This window comes from Schistocerca gregaria, chromosome 4 (assembly GCF_023897955.1).
Source record: "Schistocerca gregaria isolate iqSchGreg1 chromosome 4, iqSchGreg1.2, whole genome shotgun sequence".
Lineage (NCBI taxonomy): Eukaryota > Metazoa > Arthropoda > Insecta > Orthoptera > Acrididae > Schistocerca > Schistocerca gregaria.
In genome coordinates, this window is record NC_064923.1 from 454,139,553 (window position 1) to 454,162,756 (window position 23,204).

A 23,204-nucleotide genomic window follows, 5' to 3' on the forward strand; every position below is an offset into this window, starting at 1 on the left:
GTCCTTTCGAAAAAAAAGTACGATTCCCTACATCTCTCAACAATAAACTTTATACGTTGCTAAACTTCTGATTTGGAACTATAGATGCCACGTGACAGCAAGTATACACAAAACACCTTTTTCCTTTTTCACTTCCTTTCCTATCCAACATATTTTACTAATTGCTATACCTACTGATACGGTATTTGTGTAGCTGTTTTGAGCCTCTCACTTGTGTAATCCTCTACTCGCTTCTCAACGGAAATGCGTTGCTTTTCAACTTAATTACCCAATCTGGCTCGAATTTTTAATTCTCGCAGCGTATTGATTGCATTCTAGGTTCAGACCAGGTTGCATTTCATGTCCCTGGATCTTCATTAATTTCATCCTCATTGCTGTGTCGTGCGAACAAGACACAGCTAGAGCAAAAGCACCACAGGTGCGCAAAGATGCGAGCAGGTGCCGGTGCCACAGACTCGCAACTTGCGAGAGTTCCGCCAGCGCCACGGGCGGCACTGAAGATGAAGATATCGACTTCGCCTCGGGTAATTTCCGGCGAGTACAGTCTGCCAGCGACAGAATCCTACTCGGACAGAATCCTACTCGGAAAACAGAAGAGCAGCTCTCGCCCAGTTGGTTATATATCATCAACAATGGTTCAAGTGGCTCTAAGCAGTATGGGACGTAACATCTGACGTCATCAGTCCCCTCGACTTAGAACTACGTAAACCTAACTAACCGGTTGGTTCCGGAATGAAGCGCCTAGCCGGCCGGGGTGGCCAAGCGGTTCTAGGCGCTTCAGTCTGGAACTGCGCGACCGCTACGGTCGCAGGTCCGAATTCTGCCTCGGGCTTGGATGTGTGTGATGTCCTTAGGTTAATTAGGTTTAAGTAGTTGTGAAGTCTAGGTGACTGATGATGGTTCAAATGGCTCTGAGCAGAATGGGACTACTGCTGTGGCCATCAGTCCCCTAGAACTTAGAACTACTTAAACCTAACTAACCTAAGGACATCATACACATCCATGCCCGAGGCAGGATTCGAACCTGCGACCGTAGCGGTCAAGCGGTTCCAGACTGAAGCGCCTAGAACCGCACGGCCACAACGGCCGGCAATCACCTGTGTGACTTTGTTTCTAATTTGTTGGGGTGTTGTGGAACCTTCATTCTCCTATCGTGTTACCTGACTCTAGGCCATAGCTGTGTAATAGTGGCAGGGAGAAATTGTCTTAGCGATGTACTGCAACAGAAGCCGTTTCACGAATTCACAGACTCGGTCTACTGTAGCAACAGTGGCAACTCGGCCTCCACAGCAGTAGCGACGAGGCCTTTACAAAACTGGCGAGGAGGGTTTACAAAACCCATAGATTTCAGTGCATGTAATTCATTGTATATGGACCACAACAATTTCTGTAACGGAGCATATAGCGTCACTGACGGTATGTTGCAGCTTAACCAAACCTAACGTCTTAATTCAGTTAGGCATTTCAGTAAGTAACAGTAAAACAAGACGGATGTTCACTGAGCAAAATGCGAATAGTTACAAAGACCGGGGCGTCGCTTTTTTTATAAATACTCTGAAGAGCACACATCTGAAATACAAAACAAACGGGAAAGGTGGTCACCAGAGTCGCGAATGTCGGCGTTTATTCACGAAACACAACTTTTTGTTGTACTTTAGCGTTGATTGGCAGAGAACAAAAATGACGTAACCTTGAAAGTAAAAACGTTGAACTTTAAAAATTAAAAAAAATGCAGCCTCACACTCTACACAGATGTCACACACATACTCGCTCGCAGCACGCAAGAACTTGTTCAAAGGTGTCGTACATTTCCTCTCCTCCCCTGCAAGCACGCCTACGAGCATAATTTAGCTCCGGCTAAAATATTTCCGACAAGTATTTACCATGCGTCGGCTGCTTAATGAATAAAACCGCGTGTCTCGTTTGTAATTTACACTGCAGTTACAAACGGCACAGCGGTCGGCACTATTGGCCGTCAGTGAAGCGCAAGCCGGCTCGTAAACAGCAGGAGCGGGCGTGGGCGAAGCCTGCGCTCCGCGAGGTATGCAACCCGCTGCGCGCAGCTCTGGTGGCGGGACGACCAGCTATGCAAATCTCCATGCAGCCGCGGGGCTAAACAACAACGTAAACGTCCGTCTAATATGTAGTAGGTACTATTTTAACATCCAAAACAGCCTGGGTCTTCGATCCTGCTAAATCCATTCCCTCTCCCAATTATTTTGATGAGATATGTTAGAAGAGAGAAATAGGCTTTATTTACAGAGCTATATAATATTATCTGATGTTCATAGCCAACTGAAGCAATGAATGAAAATTTGTACCAAGGCCGGGATTCGTACCCGAGTCTCCTGTTCACTACTCTGATGTAACCACTACCCCACCTTGGGACAGTCGGATTTCACTACTACACGGACTACCCTAGCACGACTCCTTCCTCAATACAACTTCCTAGTCACGCCTCAGGCCACGTGGTATTCCCCCCTAATACTAACAGCACAGCACAGCACAGCAGAGACTCTCGAACTGTATCCAATTGGAATCTCTGCATCAAATGAAATGATGGTGTGGGGGGGGGGGGGGGGGCTTCCTGAAAACCAGAGATTCCAGAGACCTGTCCAAGTGTAAGCATCTGTAATATACGTGTGCGGACTGAACAACGAATGAAAATTTGCACGAATGCTGGGCTTTGAACCCGGGGCGGTTTGTGCATCTACGTAATGAGCAGGAAACCCGAATTCGAATCTTGCGTGTTCACGCACTTCTTTTCTAGATTTGTAGCCAGATTGGTATCCTGTCGTCCGTGATACTTCTCGACACCAAGAGCGATGGTCTGGGGAGCCATTTCTTTTTATAGTAAGACCCCTTTGGTTGTCATCCGCGGCACCCTAACAGCACATCGATACGTCGATGATGCCCTACGCCCCGTTTTGTTGCCCTTCATGGCAAGCTATTCTGGGTTTACATTTCAGCGAGATAATGCCCGCCCACACACAGTGGGAGTTTCCAACGTTTGCCTTCGTTCTTGCGAAACCCTACCTCGACCAGAGAGGTCGCTGGATCTCCCAATGTGAGAACGTTTGGAGCATTACGGGCAGAGCCCCCAACCAGCTTGGGATTTTGACGATCCATTGCGCCAATTGGACAGAATGTGGCACGATAAAACTGCTGGCATAAGGGCCAGAGGTGGACCAACGCCTTACTGACTGGTTCCGTAGGCGAAGTTATTTCCCTTGGAAAAGTCATCCATTATTTCTGAAATTTAATCATTTGTTTATCTGTACATGTACATCAAACTTATCGAATTCAGTACCATTCAGGTAATTCCTTCGATTCTTTTGTTTATTTTTGTCGGCCGTGAGGCATCACACGACCACCTGGTACCAGTTCTACACCACCCACAGAGCTCCAACGAGGCTTTTCCGCTCTTGAAAGGGCATGACTAGCATTTATCCGGTGAGCTGATGTATTTGTTGAGTATATGTGTGAGTGCCCCCTACATATTTCGGCCACCACATTTATGTGCCTGTTTCGCAGGCCAGGTACGGCCCCTAGCTCACTTACGAGGTTATTTGGTTATCTGCAAACAGAAGAGCAAAGTGCTATCTACTGTTAAGCCGCCAGCAGTCAGCACAGCACCCTGGGGCGACAGTCTCGCCATTACACTGCATGCAAGTCGCAGCACGAAGAGCTGCTGTTGCGAGCACTAATTTATGTCCGCACTGCCACATCCACACTCACGTCCACGCTACGGATACCGCCTGCTGCTGTCACTTCGGTATCTGCCAAGGTGCTGTGCTACCCTGCGCTTCCACGAGCCACTCCAAAGGCACGGCTTTGCAATATCTGTTGTGACTGCCCACGTGATCATCGTCTTGTGGGACCGTTTCTTTACCAGTGCACTGCCTACGAGCCACCAGCGTCATAGAACCGTGTCGTTACCAGGGGACTGCCTACGAGCCACCAGCCTTGTAGGACTGTGCACTGCCCACAAGCCACCTGCCTCATAGGACCGTGTCATTATCAGTGCACTGCCTATGACCCACAAGCCTCGTAGGACCATGTCGTTACCAGTGCACTGCCCATGAATCACCCGTCTCATAGGACACTGTCGTTACCAGTGCACTGCCTATGACTCACCTGCCTCATAGGACAGTGTCGTTACCAGTCGACTGCCTAAAAGCCACCAACTTCACATGGACCGTGCCGTTACCAGTAGAATGCCTACTAGCTATCAGCGTCATAGGACCTTGTCACAGCCCCTCTTGCTCATCCAGAGACTGCTGACGAGTTACCAGCCTCGTGGGACTGTGTCATCGTTAATCTTCCTTGTGCTGTTCTCAAGTTTGGCAGACGTTATTGTCAGACGTTGTATTTAGCTTATTTCTTGTAATAACCAATTACTGCAAAGAGTATGTCTCACATCAGCGAGTGTCGCTCCTCTAGATGAGGATAGAACAGTATTTTCACAGTGACAGTAAGCAGAGCATATCGCAAGTCTCTAGAGGAGAGGTACTCACATGTCGAAGAGGGTGACGGTGGCAGCGGAGGCGGCGCGTACGGCGGCAAGGTGTGCCAACAGCGCCCCTGGGTGCAGCAGGGAGCCGCCCGCGTCGGCGTCGCGCGGCGTCTGGATGAACAGCTGGTGCGTGCTGGCCGCCGCCTCGCCCAGCGCCTGGCGCGTGTACGCCAGCTCCTGCTCCAGCCGACCCCCTTCTGCGGACCAAAACGACAACGTGTTAGCGTCTCAGCAAGCTGGATAGGGTGCTGGTGTCCCACAAGGCTCGATAGTGAGACCAACCTTTGCTCTTGTTCTACGCACGATGACTTTGCGATGCGTGTGGAAACGTCGCCTGCAGGAAGTACAAATAACTTGCAGAAATAAATTCCTTTTGCAATTTTTTTGGAATATTTATGCGGTTTTTAGTGATCTGGAAAGAATAAGTTTTCGATAGGGTGAGGTGAGACAACCCCAACCAGGATTGGAGCAAAACAAAATTAAGGAGTTGTACCTCAAGGGGGGACATGTGAGAGAATAAACAGGTACATAAAAGCTAATGTAAATTTTACTGTTTAAGAGATAATAGAACCTAATTTGGCACTTGTTGTCATTATGTTACTGGCTATAGTCTGGAATTTTTCTCAGTTTATTTGTGTTATAATCTGATCAGGACGTTGCTGGATATTTTTAGAACATATACTATCGTCCGAGGAACATGTTCTCAAAGTTTACTTTACTTACCACTTTCAAAATGTGGTAGTTTATTCTCAGTAATTATATAATTTTGTGTAGCAGTTTCTTTTAACAACTGTCTTAGGGCTCTCACAACATTTTTTTAAATTTATGGTGTGATACATAGGATTTGTATCTCACAAAAACTTTAATAAATTTGTCAGCAATGCACGTTGAAAATTTTTATACCGTAGGAAGTTATAGTATGTACCTGTACAAAGTCTGAAGAAAATTGCAATGGTTCATCAGAAAATATTCCTTATTAACTGAAAAATGCAGCAAATGAAAAAGGTTTTATTAGCATTTATGTCAGAAATAAGTACTTTAGTGTTGGGATAGCAATATATTTGCTCTTTTTTGTCTTCATTTAGCTCTCTTCTAGTCTCGTCCTTCTGGCGTATCCTTTTGCCAATATCTTACACTATCATTTCAGAACTAGCGATACGCAGATCATCATACGTACGTTTTCAGGGAAGCAAACTGCATCTAATCTTAGTCTCCTAAGGGTCCTGATTCTTCCAAAGCTAATAGCTTTGAAAATAGCGCAAACAAGCACGGAGTCATGTAGAAAGGGGGCGTGGCACTCCGCATTAGTTTAAACAAGATGGCTTTTACATCATTTGTAGCACGAACTGATCTCTGAAAATTGGAGACAATATTTCTAACATGCTACAAAACTTACCTGGTGGCAAAAATAATTTCAAACTTTTCGACCAATTGAACACACATCCAGCCTTAAGCGAAAAATCAGTCAGAACTGGCAGAGAACTGAAGGAGGGATTACGAAGAGGAATCAGATATGGATGTCGCCTTTCACCTACGCTGTTTGCCATGGAACGAGAGGAGTGAGTCGAAGGCAAAACGGTGGGTGTATATGCATCGCTAACGACATGGCAGTGTTGGCAGAATCCAAGAAGTTAAAGATGAAGGCATTGTGTGCGGCGCAAGCCCGTGACAGAGTTATTGGCTTGGCTGCAGGCAGGGTGCATTTTTTTTTTTTTTTCTGCCGCGGCGCTAAGGAGTTGGCGATTGGTGAGGCCGTCGCTCCAGCCACCTTTTACCACTGCGAAAGATCCCCGATAATGATTTGATAGGACAGTGTGAGGACATGTGGCCAGCCCCGAAGGAGGAAAAATCTTTGCCTCTATGCCTCTATCCGGGCCTGAACCCAAGACCTCTAGGGCCGGAGTCTAGTGCTCTTCCCGCTAGACAACATGGCCACTACGTCCAAGAACATGTCTAGTGAAACTGTTCAAAATCTAAATAGCAAATGCGAAAAGTAGGAATGAATAAAAGACCAAAAGCTTGATACTGGGAGGAAAAAGTGAGAAAGCCAAAATTACAATAGACAGGCAACTAAAGAAAGCTGCAAAATTCAAGCGCGAGGGGCGTTCAGTAAGTCATGCAACACTTGTTTTTTCAGAAAGCAGGTTGGTTTTATTCAGGATTCCAATACGTCATATTATTCCCCTCTCTTCTGGCTACAAAATCATATTTACCAACGTAATCTCCGTTGCATGTGACAGCTTTATGCCACCGTACTGGAAGGGCCTGTAAGTACACTTGGTACCACTTTGCTGGTGGATATCGGACCAATGTCTTGATGTATCAATAACCTCCGCAACATTCACATACTGTTTCCCACGGAGGGCTCGTTCATTGGGCTAAAGAGATGGCCCGTCGTTGCTCTTTATGGTCTTCTGTTAGACAGCAAGGGACTCAGCGGCCACACACCCTTGAGTACCCCAAATGGTGGACAGTTGTGTCTGTACTACCGACAGAGATGTCCAGATCGACAACGAGGTGTTCGATTGTGATCCGTCGATCACCGCGAATGAGAGTGTCCTCACGTCCAACATTGCGGTAGTCACAGCTGTGCGCTAATGGCAGACACGCGGGGGGTCGGACTGGTTTGTGCGACCTTGTTGCGATGTCAGACGTCTTGCCCAACTGTGCTTTCATTCACCGCCAGATTTCCGTAGACATACTGCAAGCGCCAATGAATATCTGCTATGCTCTTGTTTTCCACCAACAGAAACTCAGTGATAGTTGTCTGCTTGGAACGCACATCTGATATAGACGCCATTTAGAAGGCTATGTATAGCACCACCACCTACTGGAACTTCATCAAACTGTACGGGCTGAAGCGAGAATATTCCAAGATATCCCACAAGAAACTCCGCATTTTTTTTTCAAGCGAAATTGGCCGAGAAGAAAAAGTGGTGCATTACTTATTGAACGTCCCTCGTAGTTGGGAATTTGAAAAAAAAAAAATCATCATTTTTGTGGCCGTCAGCTGTACACATTCAGTTTTATTCTTTTACGCTTATGTTACTGTAACCAACGTCACTGGATGAATAACCAACAAAAGCAGAAAAAACGTTTGTGGTATACACAGACGAGAAGAATGAAAATCTCAAAATTTTACTTAGGTATGTTTTAATCATAGTTAGTACTTACAAAGCAGTACCTCAGAAGGATTAAAAATGAGTAGTAAAAATCTGTCTGAACAGGTCTTGAAAGGCCCAACGGTACCAAACGGCCGCCTTGTCAATCTCAGCCCACAGGCGCCACTGGATGCGGATATGGAGGGGCATGTGATCAGCACACAGCTCTCCCAGCTGTTATCATTTTTCGTGACTGGAGCCGCTGCTTCCCCATTAAGTAGCTCCTCAATTGGCCTCACAAGGGCTAAGTGTAGCCCCGCTTGCCAACAGCGGTCGGCAGACCGGATGGTAATCCATCCAAGTGCTAGCCCAGCCCGACAGCGGTTAACTTCGGATCAAAAATACATACTACTAATAAATGTCTCAACGGCATATCAAAGATTACGATGTTACTTGGTTGCATGTAAAATATACATAATTTGGCTAATGCCATAAATCACACTAATAGGTTAAAATCCAATCTATAACAGGTGGTGTAAAGACTGTTGACAGTTAACAAGCAATGTCATCAAAGTAGTATGTAATCTGAGATCTACTCATCTCCCATTATAGCGTCGTTTAAATAGTTTCTTACCAGTTTTCTTTGCCAATCTTCCGCAGCTAATGTAACTAGTGTGCCCCAGCTCTCCACATTTCGATTTCGTAACGATCACTATGACACGAGTATCACACACATTAATAGATAATTTCTATACGATTGTATTTGACTGTTCACAGTATGGCATAGTCCGTGCAATATCATATATTTGACGTGTTAGGGATCCTAGCGCATGATGTTTACAATTTCACTATCTGCTAATAACGTAAGTGTACATATTTTTTAATTTATATAGCGTAGCTATTCATACATCTGGTACTTCCGATTCGCATTCCATTATCAATGTTTGCTTTTCCTTTTTGAGATACATTTACACTAACTCAGTCCATAATGAATTTTCCCTCTGCGGTGGAGTGTGCGCTGATATGAAACTTCCTGGCAGATTTAAACTGTGCGCCCGACTGTGAGTCATACCTAGGATCTTCGCCTTTCACGGGCGAGTGATCTACCAGCTGAGTTGCCCGAGCACGACTCACAACCCGACCTCACAGATTCATTTCCGCCAGTACCTATCTCTCATCATCAAAATTTCACAGAAGTTCTCCTTCGTAACTTGTGGGACTAGCACGCCTGGAAGAAAGATAGCTGCTGAGACATGGCTTAGCCGCAACCTGGGGAATGTCTCCAGAATGAATTTTCGCTCTGTAGCGGAGTGTGCGCGCAATAGTTCTGGAAACAATCTTCTGGCTGTGGCTAAGCCGTGTCTCTGCAATATCCTATCTTCCAGGCGTGCTAGTCCTGCAAGTTACGGAGGAGCACTTTTATGAAGTTTGGAGGATAGCATGTACTGCGGACGTGGAGCTGTGAGGTCGATCGTGAGTCTTCTTCCCGGCAGCTCAGTTGGATAGCGGCACGGTAACTCAGCGTATTCGGTCAGAGTGTTAGCTGCCCTCTGTAATAAAAAACTGAGTGAATGGATCAACAAAGAAACTGAGCGGCTGTCATGGGACGTCCGCCTGGAACAAACGCAACGAACAATAACGGAAACAAAGTTGGGAGAGCACTTGCCCGCGAAAGGTAAAGGTCCTAGTTTCGAGTCCCGGTCCGCGACACAGTTTTAATGCACTAGAACGTTCCAATTCAGTAAACTTTATATGAAAATGTAACTACTTCTAAATGTGTGTTGTGATTACAGAAGTATAAGTGAGTGGTCGGGAATATTCTTCTGTGTATTCACGGCAGCCGCGGCATGCGATGCAGGTCTTCGTTTTGACTAATAGCGCACGATGCGACAAGTGAATGGCGCTTTATGCGAGCAGTGGCGTGAGCAACTGTGCAGCTTAACAGGAAAACGCTTCATGCCACTGCATTCAAAGGTAAATTAATTGGCTGACACTGAATTCTTGCGGGATCTTGTTTTTATGAACGTGAGGGTATCTGCTGCCTGGGAGGCAGCAGCCTGGACGCCGTATTCTTCCGCGTACCCCGTGCGCCTCGTACCCTGTGCTCTGCAGTATTCCAATTACCCGCGACCGCAATTACAGACTGCTCGCCGGCCGTCCGGGCCATTACTGGCCGCTAATGCATTAAGCATGCAATGCTACTCACGAGAGCCGCTTCATTCTCCGCTACGCTGCGCTAATCGTGGCCTCTGAATGAATGAAAAAAGAATAAGTTCACCCATCGGGCCGCCAGCAACAAAATTTCGCATCTTCATGACTCTGTGTTTACTTACGTGATTGCCTCTTCCCGAAGTAAGTAGTTTAATGACCTGAATCAATCCCCGCGGCACGTCTCTTCTGTTTCAACCGTGAATGCGTGTAGCTGCCATAAATCAGCAAAAATTGGCACGTCGATACCAGCAGATTGCAGGCCGGTAGAACACATTTGCTACGTGACCAACGCGAGCGGCCTGTAGGATCACGACAGAAAAGAAAACACTATAACACTTGTTAGAATGTTGCGAGCCGTGGCGGGCACGGAAAAGGAGAATGGAGTATACGGGGCTGAACGTGATGGTGCGGAGCCCAGGAGGAACACGGGCCCCCACAACGAACTTGTGACACAACACTAGTCGGCTTGTCCATCATACTTCGCGAACGCTCGGCTCATTGCAGGGCTCACGGGAAATTGGTACGTCAATGCAAAGGTACCCACTAAACGTCTTAACTTTGTCGTGTGTTATCGAAAGCTTTCGGGTATACAAATACGCAGTTATGAATTGTTAAACTCATCTGAAGTAGTTACGCACCCCCACCGGAGATGGCTGCTCGCACTTGTAGGACCTGCAGCGTCACGTGGCGTGACGTATGCGTCGCGTCCAGTCTTTCTCGTGTGCCTCATGTGGTGGTGTTGACACACAGAGAGCAGAAGCACATTTCGATTAGAAATGAAGAGGAATCGACGATGACCATGATGAAGAAACCATCCTGGCATCAGCCTGAAATGGGCGAGGGAAATCTAAGAATACATAAATCGGTATGGCCGGGTCTGGTTTCGAGCTCTCAGGTACGAATCTAATACGGGACGTATTTTTTCGATAAATTTTCGAAGTGTGACACTTAGGCTATCATCCGCTCAGTGTCAGAAACTGTTTTGAGGTTGTATGGAAATACGTCAATGACCTCCTTGATGCTATACACAAGGAGCTCATCCCTGTTTGGTGACAACTGGAAAGAACAAGTAAATGAGTGGCAAAACTGAAATAAAATAACAGTACTCCTAAATATGGTGGCATGATCCTGTCCGCCAATCGTCTTCTCTCTCTGTCGTTGACGGCAACAACTATATTCACGGATGGAAATATAACCAAACTTCAGTGAATGTAAGATCTGCAATTGGCCAATGTCGCTATAGGCCTATTCTGCGCGTCACCAAGGGCGAGAATAGTGCATTTATACAGAAGAGACTTAGTTTGTGAGCTAGATTTCTGGGATTCAGTTGCATAGCCTTCAACCCAAATCATCTCGAAGACGGTGTGAAACATGGACGCTGCCTCTGTAACTGTAGGAGGCTTCTTTTTGAGGCGTACTTAGGGTACTTTAGTAAAAAATTAGCCTAACATCACGTGAATCGTTATATGTAACTATTACGTAACGACACCATCCGTTATCAAATTCCATTTAAGACTGCTGGCGCGTTGCACATCGCAAATTTCCGCATGCTACGTGAGACAGAGATGAAGTCACGATTATAGTATGATATTGGTAGCTTTTGAGTCAAATCGAAAAATTTGTTACTGTGCGGCGATATAGGATGAAAAAGAGCGTTCATAGTCCTCAGTGCGCTTTCTGAACTCAGCTTGCTGTTTGACAAATCCGGTACCATCGATCTTCTTCACCATAAGTGATTCGAAACGCCCAGATCGGCCCAAGTGCCTGCCAGGAATGGCAAGATAAGTATAGGAAGTACGATGTTGACTGATGTCAACTGCGGCGGAGGACCAGAATAAGAAACGGCCCGTTGTTGGGGTATGTAAATGACCTGTCGCGAGCAATTTCGCATCCTGACAGCCGCCTCGAAGTGAACGACGCGGCGGTGAAAAACCTGCACTCTTTTCTTTCATGTCTGCTACTACATTGGAAATCAATCTCCTCTGCAACATACAGTACCAGTTCTTTAGAAGGGAGGCTACGTTCAGGGCGTCGTCTTTTGAGTGATGCCCTTTTATTCGCCTCCTCCTGGGAAATCTATTTGCTCTCTTCTCTCAGACTCACAAAATTCTCTCTGTGTAGAAGACATTGCTTCTCATATTTACCACAATGAGCAGCGCCAGGTCTCGCACGACAACTGTAGTACAGTGAGGCGTAACTTATCCAACAAGGCACATGGAAAACGGCAGTCAAATTTTCTGTTGTAACAAGCGACGCACTCTGTAAGCGACTTTTCAAATGTAACAGATTACGACAATGTTTGCTGCTTGGGGTAAATACTTCTTATGAGTATATCGTGATTGAGAATTCTGTATACAACCGACATAAAACTTTGTATGAGAAAACTTCAATTGTATCATTTCCGAATTTCAGTCCTGCCCACACACTTGGAAAGATGTACCGACAAGTCAGAGAAACAAAAGCAAGAATGTATGAGTATACAGTATCTCGGCAATACCAGCTTGAATAGATAGCACGGTTGGATAAGGATGGGACAGACAAAGGACCACTGCATATTCAGTAACAACGGAAAACCTAAATCACAACCGCCGGACGACGATCTGAACGCGGTTTTAAGCTCATTTTTATCTCTTCTGCTAGTAACTGTTCAATGCCTTATAGGCATTGTGTAAGGCTTGCTCAACACCACCATCATAATTTTTTATTTTCTAATCAATTATGCTCGTTCAAGGCTGCATGATTAGCATGAAGCGTCTGCCCGGCTTTATAGCCAATATATGACTCCCCTTCCTTATGGAGCAGTTTCTCCTCTGGCTCGAAATATGTAAGCGGTATCTCCGCTGAAATAGTTGTCAGTTATACTAATTAATGAGTGCCCAATAAGGAAGCTAGCTGATGGGCGCATAGATTGAATGGAACTAGATCAGTGATCATAAATTGACTTTAATTTCTCGGAGCGGTATACGATATACTGTGGACGGGGGTCTATACATACAGATACGTAGATGTCTGAGCAACGAACTAATCGAATCGATCCTAGAATTACATAGCTGAAATGAGGCACCTTTGATAAATGTTAGATATCAAATAAATTTTAAACTAAATTGATAACGCTTCACTTTTATGACCTGTGCAAAACGAACTAAATCTATATAGTAAATCTGGAAGATGGATATAGTTCCGGTATATCGTCAGTAAAGTGAAGGGATAAATTTTATTAAATTTATTTGAAACCTTTTTGCTTCAAGGAAAAGACTGGAATCTGGGGGAGGGCTGTTGGGGGAGGGGGGGGGGGGGGGGCAGAGACGTCGTGCTATGATTAAACACGTGGTAGTCGGACAAAAGGGTTAATAAATCAAATTTCGTCGTGCAAGTCTTAAACAACAAAACAAAAAAGTCTGAACCACAACACAAATGAAACATATGACAATCAATAAAAAGTATGCGACATAGGTTTGTTACTCATTAAAAGCAGTACTCGCAATTTAAACTTGTATGGCGTCTCATAAGCAACAAATTCTGACGGAAAAGTTTACTATGAATCAGATGATGATGATGATGTCCCATATTCCGAGGAGCGTGGGGGACGATGCAGGAGAGCCGCACTGCTGTAGTAGGCAAGGTCCTAGTGGAGGTGGTTTGCCATTGCCTTCCTCCGACCGTAATGGGGATAAATGATGATGGTGAAGACGACACAACAACACCCAGATATCTCTAGGCAGGAAAAATCCCTGACCCGGTCAAGAATCGAACCCGGGACCCTGTGCCCCGGAAGCGAGAACGCTACCGGAAGACCACGAGCTGCGGACTATGAATAAAAAAACAACGATGAATACACTACATAGTTATGTTCACTCGATAGCAGAAATTATAAATGGAAATCATTTACTAAAACACACTTCCCGCGGACCTAACTCGTTTCCACGCAGCATTTTCTCATCCCAGACGTTCCAAGAGGGCCAATCGTAGCAGACTACTGTGACCAGATGGCTTAGCGATTGGAACAATTGTCTAGTAAATAGGACACCTGGGTTCGAATCACGGTCCAGCACAAATTTTCAACTTTCCCCATGGATTTCAATCAATGGTCGCTAGCAAGCACTGTCTGTAAGCCCTTTGTTTCCTAGGACTTCATTTGGGAATCTCTTACCACTAGAGAAGCTGCATTCACCGTAGCTGACAAATCTTTCCCTACCTTATTCCATTGCGGAGTTGATTCAACTAGAGAGACTAGTTTTACGACACCTGTGACGCCTCAGCTACTTTTTCTCTCTTCGTCCGTCATTGACAGCGGAAATGATATGCGTAAGAACTGTTGGATGTACTGATAGAGAGGAAATAAATAACGAAAAAAATCATAAATGAATTAGAGATATTTAATATAAATGATGGCACAGATGAGCAACAAAAAAGCAACTAGTACGAGCATTAAATATGAATGGAACACAAATGTTTGCAAACTGATGAATGAGTGAATGTTCTAGTAACGTAGTTATCGTATATACTTTGGCAGTAGCATAAGAGGGGCAATCAGTAACTATAGAGCACGTTTCTTTCTTACCCAATTTCGGTTGCAAAATTGCAGAATTTTTTGTGGGACATCGTGGAAGATTTTCGCTTCATACTCGTCCTCACCATATTAAAACTGTCCGAGACAGAACGGTACTTAAATAGTTTAATAGACTCTACTTGTAATCTTGATTTAAGGCGGTCGTCAATCTGATGGTTCGTTCAAACCCCGTAATACTTCACTGGGCATCTCCTTACGTCAAAATACGCCTTGCACAACACACTGATAATTGTAATCATCATCATGAAGTTCTGATAGTACCGCTATACGTAGCCTTTAAAATGGCGTCTACAGCAGAGGTGCCTTCCAAGCAAGGACTGTTAATGAATTTCTTCAAGCGGAAAACCAGAGCATCGGAGATATTCATAAGCGTTTGCAGAGTGTCTACGGGGACCTGGCAGTGAACAAAAGCACGTTGAGTCGTTGAGCGAAGAAGCTGAAGAAATGGCTTCAGAGTGCACGTCCCCACATTAATGCAAACTAACTTCTCATTCTCCACGACAATACAAGGACTCACACAAGTCAGCCCACTCGAGAAGAGCTCAGCAAACTTCATTTGACTGTTCTTCCTCGTCCATCCTATAGCCCGGATATCATACCTTCCGACTTCCACCTGTTTGGCCCAATGAAGGATATATCCCGCGGGAAGCAGTACGTGAGTGATGGGGGATTATTGATGCAACAAGAAGTTGGCTCTGACGTCGACCACTAGCGTGGTACCATGCGGGATTACAGGCCCTCCCGGAAAGGTGGCGTAGGGCCGACGCACTGAACGGAGATTATGTTGAAAAATAGAGTTTCGTAGCCAAAAGAGTGGGAAATGGTGTGATGCATCGGAATCCCGAATAAAGCTAAGTGCTTTCAAAAAATGTGTTACATTTCTTATTGAACGCCGGCCGGAGTAGCCGAGCGGTTCTAGGCGCTACAGTCTGGAACCGCGCGACCCCTGCGGTCGCAGGTTCGAATCCTGCCTCGGGCATGGATGTGTGTGATGTTCTTAGGTTAGTTAGGTTTAAGTAGTTCTAAATTCTAGGAAACTGATGACCTCAGATGTTAAGTACCACAGTGCTCAGAGCCATTTTCTTATTGAACGCCCCCTCGTGCAACGATGATAATTAGTGACTATCGGTACGAAGTCAGAAAAGCAGTAATATTCATGGAATCGACATGAAATGCTGGATATCGCTGATGACTCACGAAACATCACATTCATGAGTGTGTCCAACAGTCTGTACCTTTATATGACATAGCGTTGAGCATGGAACAATATTGGCATTTTCTGAAATTTAATACAGATGTTCCCTATATAGAACCCCTAGTTTACCTATTGAGCCAACGGCCCGTCGGATCACCTAAGTTAAGCGCTGTCGGGCTGGACCAGCACTTGGTTGAGTGGCCATACAGTCTGCCGAACACTGTTGGGAAGCGGGGTGCACTCAGCATTTGCGAGCCAAACTGATGAGCTACTTGATTGAGAAGTAGCGGCTCCGGTCTCATAAACTGAAACATGGCCGGGAGAGCGGTGTGCTGACCACATGCCCATCCATATCTGCATCCAGTGACGCCTGTGGGCTCTTTATGACACGGCGACCATTCGGTACCATTGGGCCTTCATGGCCTGTTTGGGCGGAGTTAGTGTATCGAACCGGGGACCTAGATCCGACGGAGAGGCTTCATCCCGCCACAGCCCACAGTAACCGCAACCCCACAACAGGCCACAGCAGTCCACCCACCCCACTGCCACCCCACACCATACCCAGGGTTATTGTGCGGTTTGCCCCTCAGTGGACCCTCCCGGGCACGTCTCATACCAGACGAGTGTAACCGCAAATGTTTGCGTGGTAGTGCCATTACGGTGTACGCGTACGTGGAGACAGTGTTTCCGCACGTACGGAGTTTAGTTTCTTTTAGTCTACCTCTTTAGTGAAGATCTTCGACAGATGTTTAGTTCGCTTTCACAAATTATTTCTTTTTTGATTGAACTTGTGAAGACCTGGCATGGAGATCAGAGTTCATAAAAGTGTGTAAGTGAGACTTACGCGGTATGGTGGGTTCAGTTGGTAAATGTCAGCATCTAAATGCAAATGAATGCGAGATCACGATTATCAGTGTGCTGTGCAAGGTGTATTTTGACGTAAGGAGATGCCAAGTAAAGTAATACGGGTCTCGAACAAACCATCAGATTGACGACCGCCTTAAATCAAGATTACAAGTAGTAAACTATTTAAATACCGTTCTGTTTCGGCCAGTTTTATGGTGAGGACTAGTCTGTTAGAGCAATACCGGGACGTGTACAAGAGAAGTAAATTCGCAAATAAATTATCGTGTTTCAATAGATGGCCATCAACAGCAGGAGAGATGTACTGCAGGAAATATAGACCGTGGCCTGGACATGACAGATAAACTTATCGTTGCGAGTCGTCGTTAATCCGTGGCAGCTGCTTGGCCACACACGTAGCGCCTGAGATCGCCGCCCGTCGACCACACAGGGCGATGCGGGACTGCTGACTCACTGGCCGCGGAGGAACAACACAGAGCTGCGAGTGCCGCCAGCTGGCTATCAGCGTCACGAGGACACCCAAGTCCGACTATCACAACCTACAGTCGTAGCTCTCACCGTACACCAACACTCGCTAAAATAAACTAAAAATGTTCGAGTGATACACTGAAGCGCCAAGGAAACTGGTATAGGCATGTGTAATTAGATACAGAGAAATGTAAACACGCAGAATACGGCGCTGCAGACGGCAACGCCTATATAAGACAAGTGTCTGGCGCAGTTGTTAGATCGGTTACTGCTGCTACAATGATTTAAGTGAGTTTGGACGTGGTGTTATGGTCGCCGCACCAGTGATGGGACACAGCATCTCCGAGGTAGCGATGAAGTGGGCATTTTCCCACACCACCATTTCACGAGTGTACCGTGAATATCAGGAATCCGGTAAAACATCAAACGTCTGACATCGCTGCTGCCGGAAAAAAAGTCCTGCAAGAACGGGACCAACAACACTGAAGAGAATCGTAAAACGTGACAGAAGTGCAACTCTTCCGCAAATAGCTGCAGATTTCAGTGCTGGGCCATCATCAAGTGTCACTGTGCGGACCATTCAACGAAACATAATCGATATGGGATTTCAGAGTTGAAGGCCCACTCGTATGTCCTTGATGATTGCACGATACAAAGCTGATGTGGTGTCAATTCTGACAACGTAATGAAATAAGCATACTTCTGGGGTTTGAAGCTCCTGTTGATGCTTTTCCGTGTTTGTGATTACTGTCCAGATGGCATGCAGTCATGTCACAAAAAGTACAAAAGCAGGAGGGCCTCTACAATCCCATCTTTATGCAATTTCAAGTGAACACTTACACAGACCAATTATCCAAACATTATAGTTTTTGGGAGTAAATATGAAACCAACCAAATTATTTTGTGTAAAATTTTACAGAAATAAAACAAGACACACTGAAAATACGCAAAGGTCTCAAAACGTGTATGAGTGAAGAACGAAAAATAAGAAACACCATTTTGTTCAAGAAGGGGGGGGGGGGGCTTTAAAACTCATACTCAGCATGACGAAACCTACTGAATCTCAGGATTTATCTACAAAATGAATTAATAACAAATTAATGGGTATTACTAACAGCGATTCCGGGGTTAATGAACACAAACTTCGCTACCTCATTAATTAAGTCATTTTAAGGAAATACTCCTATACATCAGCTTCTCTCCAGATAACAGAAGAGCAATAGAGGCGGCGCAGTAAAATTCTCTCTCCCACGTGCTTTTACTGCCACACAGCAATATGTACACTATCTGGTCTAAAGTATCCCGACAGCTATTACTGGATATTAATATGGGGTGTGTCTGACCTCTACCAATATGACGGCTTGATCACTACGGAGGACACATTCAGTTAGATGTCTGAATGTCTGTGGAGGACGAGTAGATTATTCTTCCTCAAGAGAATCGACCATAGGTCGTGGTGATTTTGGACGCAGGGATCTGGGGAGAAGTCGGGGCTCTGACTCATCCGTATGGTGCTATTGCGTTCACGTCGGGATTCTGGGCAGGCAATTCTATTTCAGGTAAGTTATTGTCCACAAAGCATTGCCCCACAGATGGAGCTTTATGACAGGGAGCATCGTTATGCTGAGAAAACCACCATCATCTCCGAACTGTTGCTCTACTGTACGCAGTACACAATGCTCTAAAATGTGTTCATAGCCTTCGGCATTTTGTGTTCTCCTGACCGCAAGGTACCACACCCTGCACAAAAAAAAAAACATCCCCATAACGTAATACCACTTCATCTGCACGTCGCTGTTGCCACTACACACGATGGCAGCTCCAAACATACGTCAAATTCAAACCATTCCGTCGACTTGCTGCAGGGTATAGCGTGACTCGTCACCAAAATCACTCGCTTCCATTCATCCACTGTCCGGTGACGTCCCTCTTTACACCATCTCTTAGCACTGACTACAGAAATGTGAGCCTTTTGAAAACCTGCTCGAACATTTTATATCATTCTTTTTAGCTCTCTATACGCAGTCATTGTGTTAGACGGACTGATGATGTTTGGTTTGGGGAGGTGCTCAACTGCGTGGTTATCAGCGCCCGTACAAATTCCCAACCTTGGCTCAGCCCAATCTCGCCACTATCATGAATCAGGACGAAATGATGAGGACAACACAAACACCCAGTCATCTCGAGTCAGGTGAAAATCCCTGACCTCGCCGAGAATCGAACCCGTGACCCCATGCTCGGGGAGCGAGAATGCGAGACCAGGAGCTGCGGACGTCAGATGGACTGTTGGTAACACTTAAGGATATGAAGACTGATTCCTTCCGCTGATTTCGCCCAATTTTTTTACAACCGACCTGTGCATTGCGGAAACGTTACTCAAACGACTTCCAAAGACAAGTCCACGTTCGAAGTCACTACGAGCCCCTGATCGAGCAATTTTGCTGTTGCTGCTTCTCTGCTGTCAGGACAACACTCCCTTCGTCCTCTTACACTGACGGGTCCTCCGATCGTACCATCACCGGGGTGGCCAGATACTTCGGATTAGGTGGCGATTTACACCTTCTTTAGTGATAGTAAAGGGCAAGCATTTTGATGAATATAGCTTCATGCGCAGGTGCAACGAAAAAGTTACATGAGATGCTGTGGCGTTGATACGTACCGGTTTTCCATTAGAAGAAAAATACAAGAAAATTATAAAATGCTAGGTAGATGTTTTCTAGGAAATGGACTCTTATCAGGCATCCGCTTTTAGTGATTTAGAGAAAGAGAAAGCACGCTAAATTAGGATAGTCAAATACTACATGGAACCCCAGTTCTTCGGACAGCCGGGGTGGCCGAGCGGTTCTAGGCGCTACAGTTTGGAACTGCGCAACCGTTACGGTCGCAGTTTCGAATCCTGCCTCGGGCACGGATGTGTGTGATGTCTTTAGGTTAGTTAGGTTTAAGTAGTTCTAAGCTCTAGGGGACTGATGACCTTAGCAGTTAAGTCCCATAGAGCTCAGAGCCATTTGAACATTTTTTTGAACCAGTTCTTCGAAAGCCAATCCAGTCCCTTAACCGAAGAGAAATCTCTCTCTGTTCCGCAGGAAAGGGAGAGAGTTACAGCCGTGGAACTGGTGTGATATGTACGACGCGTGGCGAGCAGCCGTGGAGCCCGCTTCCGAAGAAGTTCGCGTGGGCCGCCTCCGGCGAGCTGCTGCGCTAACAGGGAGTCCTTGGCGAAACATCTGTCAGCGAACACTCGCTGAGGGGCTGGAGGGCAGAGGAGGGAAGGAGGAGGCAAAAGAGAAGGAGAGGAGAGGAGACGAGACGTGAGGCCACCCCGGCGCCGGAAACAGCCCCAGCTGCCATTCCACGCTACACCCTGCCCACGCAGTGCCGTTCTCTGGCCCCACACGCGCAGCCACGCAAAGCACGCGGCCCCTATTACAGTTCCAATGGCAGTTATTCACGTAGGCCAGGAACTTGTTGTAACGTAATGAGAGCGATATTTGACAACGCGTCTTTGAAGCGCACCGAAAGAACGACCTACGACGAAAAGAATCAAAGATATATAAAAGAAAATGTAGTGTAGGAAAGTTGTTACAGAATGTAAATACTTTATGGAGTCCACTCCTCGAAAAGCAGAGGCGCTTAGTTGTCGAAAGACATACAAAAAAGAAACAAAACTTGCAAGACTTTCGGAGTTGTTCTTTGACGAGCTGGAGTAAAATAAAATCAAATGTACACGCGCACATACGTACGCATACAGACGCCTGTGACCCTACATGGTGTGTGTGTGTGTGTGTATATATATATTATTTGAATGTGCTCTAGGTCGTCACAGTATAACTCCGAAAGATAGTTTTTGTATACCTATCCACAACTCAGAGCTTCTGCTTTTCGGTGAGAGGTCTCCTCTAATCCTGAAGTCTTTACATAAAACTTTTTTTTATATAAAATATATCGTTCGCAGTGTAGATAAAGACCCCGAACTAACGAATGTATCGCCTTCCACCGTAAACTCCCAGACGGCAGTAAATTTATATTTACTGCACAACTGGAACGAAAAGCAACAAAAGGCGTGCAGTTGGCAAAAATGCATACAGGAATAACGGCTGGAATATCCTATGTACAATATCCGAGTGCAAGTCTTTCAATGAGACGCCACGTTTGCGACTCGAGTGTCTCTTATCTACCTCATTTATCCAGCGGAGAAAGAGGACCTAAGTTAAATGTGGAATTCGGGTCACGGATCGTTCCTGGTGACTACTGCTTGACAAGAAAACGTGATATATGGAGTAAAGAGCAAACGTCGTCTATTGCTTTCAGTTTCTCATTTCCTAACCTAATTCATTCACCGTCATCTGATTTAATTCGATTACACTCCATTAACCTTATTTCACTTTTGTTGATTTTCATCTTACAATCTCTTTTCAAGAGACTATCCGTACCATTTAAATGCTCTTTCATATCCTTTGCCATTTCTGACGGAATTAAAAAGTTTCTTCTCCATAGACTTCATTTCCCCACCACAACTTTCTCTTTGGTTTCCTTTACTAGATTGATTAACATGGGAGGCACTCTAGAACCCCATTTCACTCCCTTCTCACTATGGCTTCTCTTTCACGTCCTTCGACTCTTATAAATGAAGTATGATTTCTGAATAAGATGTAAATAACCCTGTAGTTTATCTCAGCTACCTTCAGAATTTCAGAGAGTGTAGTCCACACCACTTTGTCAAAAGCCTTTCTCTATATCTAAGAATGCTATAAATACAGTTTTGCCTTCCTTCAACGTGTCTTCTAAGGTAAGTTACTGTCTCGCGTGTTCCTATATTTCTCGTGAGCCCAAACTGATCTTCCCAACGTTCTTGTACTAGTTTTTTTCCATTCTTCCGTACATAACACATCTCAATATCTTCAACCCTGACTTATTAAACTGATGGTCCCGCAGAGTTCAAACCTGTCAGCACTTCCTTCTTTGGAAGTGGAATTATTATATTCTTTCTGAAGTTTTAGGGTATTTCGCCTCTCATACGTCTCGTACACCAGTATTACACATCACCATAATAAGTCGTGGAGCTGCTAACAATGCACAAGGTGCTCAGTTGCAGAAGTTGTTCTGAAAGTAGATAATCGTCCATGTTTTGGCTTCTCTCCAACCATCACCAGAATGAAAGTTATCTGGACAAATGTCTAGCGGACGATGTGTAATACTTAAGAATTGTAGAAGTACCATAGGCTACAGTACACTATCATAAGTAAGTGCAGACTACGGCAGTTCTCTCACAGCTTTGGTCAGTTAAGGTCCTACCTGTGCTATCTTTACCTTAGGTGTGTTGCATACCTATTGGGCGTTGCCCATAACAGTCGTTTTCATTACATATGCTATCAGTGTCTTACTAGATCCTTCTAAAAACAGAAAGCGGTGAGCTATCTAGAAACTGACTGAGGATTTGCAAAGTGTTGGGTAACCCACGGAACATTTTTGTTAAACATAGTTATCCTTCTGACAATTAAAATATTAAAATATTTATAGCAAAATTGAAATTGTCAATGTTTAATTCAGGTTTTGTTGATTTGTAACCTGAAACAGAGGGATGTTGTAGTAAAAATAAAGAAAACAACACAAATTTACCATATAGCGCTAGAGAACGCAATTTTCTCAACGAAAAAAGAAAAATGAAAAAATCTACATAAAATATATCAAAATCACTTCAATACTTCGTCGAACTTATATAACACATGTTTCTGTTATTAATTAACAACTTTCGCATCAATAATAAAAGGAAACGCTTGCCTTTGACCATCAGAAAGAACGTTCTAGTGAACACATAATAACTACCAAAATTAAATATATTATGTTTGTGCATGTAAATTTTACTTACATCAAAGGTAATTGCTTTGGTTACATAAGGTGCAGAAGTTGCGCGATCAAATAATATCTATTACTCATAAAATGCAATTTAAATTATGTAAGGATATAAAATATGCAATAGATTAACACTGAATGATGTTTGGCTCTAAATATGTGCAAAACAAACAATGATACGAATAACAAAGAATATAAATAAAACAGCAACCAGTCACTTTTTGTAATAATTATGTTCTATTCCATTAACCGGTTTTCGTCGTCGGCTCCCAGTTTCTCACACACATTCATTTATGTTTCTTTCCCTACCGGTAATCCTACTATTGACTAGTTCATTTATGTCATATATCAAAAATTAGATACCGAACCGTAGTTTTGGTAGAGCGCACAAAAACTGGTGCGCCTCACCTACTGGTTAATTGTCTC

At 44.9% G+C, this 23,204-nt stretch overlaps 1 protein-coding gene across 1 annotated transcript in view; it reads right to left on the minus strand.

Annotated features, from left to right (window-relative positions):
• The window catches only part of LOC126267315 (protein patched), a 130,919-nt gene that overhangs the window by 33,368 nt on the left and 74,347 nt on the right, over nt 1–23,204 (minus strand). Inside the window, exon 3 of the mRNA XM_049972411.1 lies at nt 4,518–4,713. Coding sequence (XP_049828368.1) covers nt 4,518–4,713 — 196 coding nt within the window. The remainder of the gene's footprint in view (nt 1–4,517; nt 4,714–23,204) is intronic.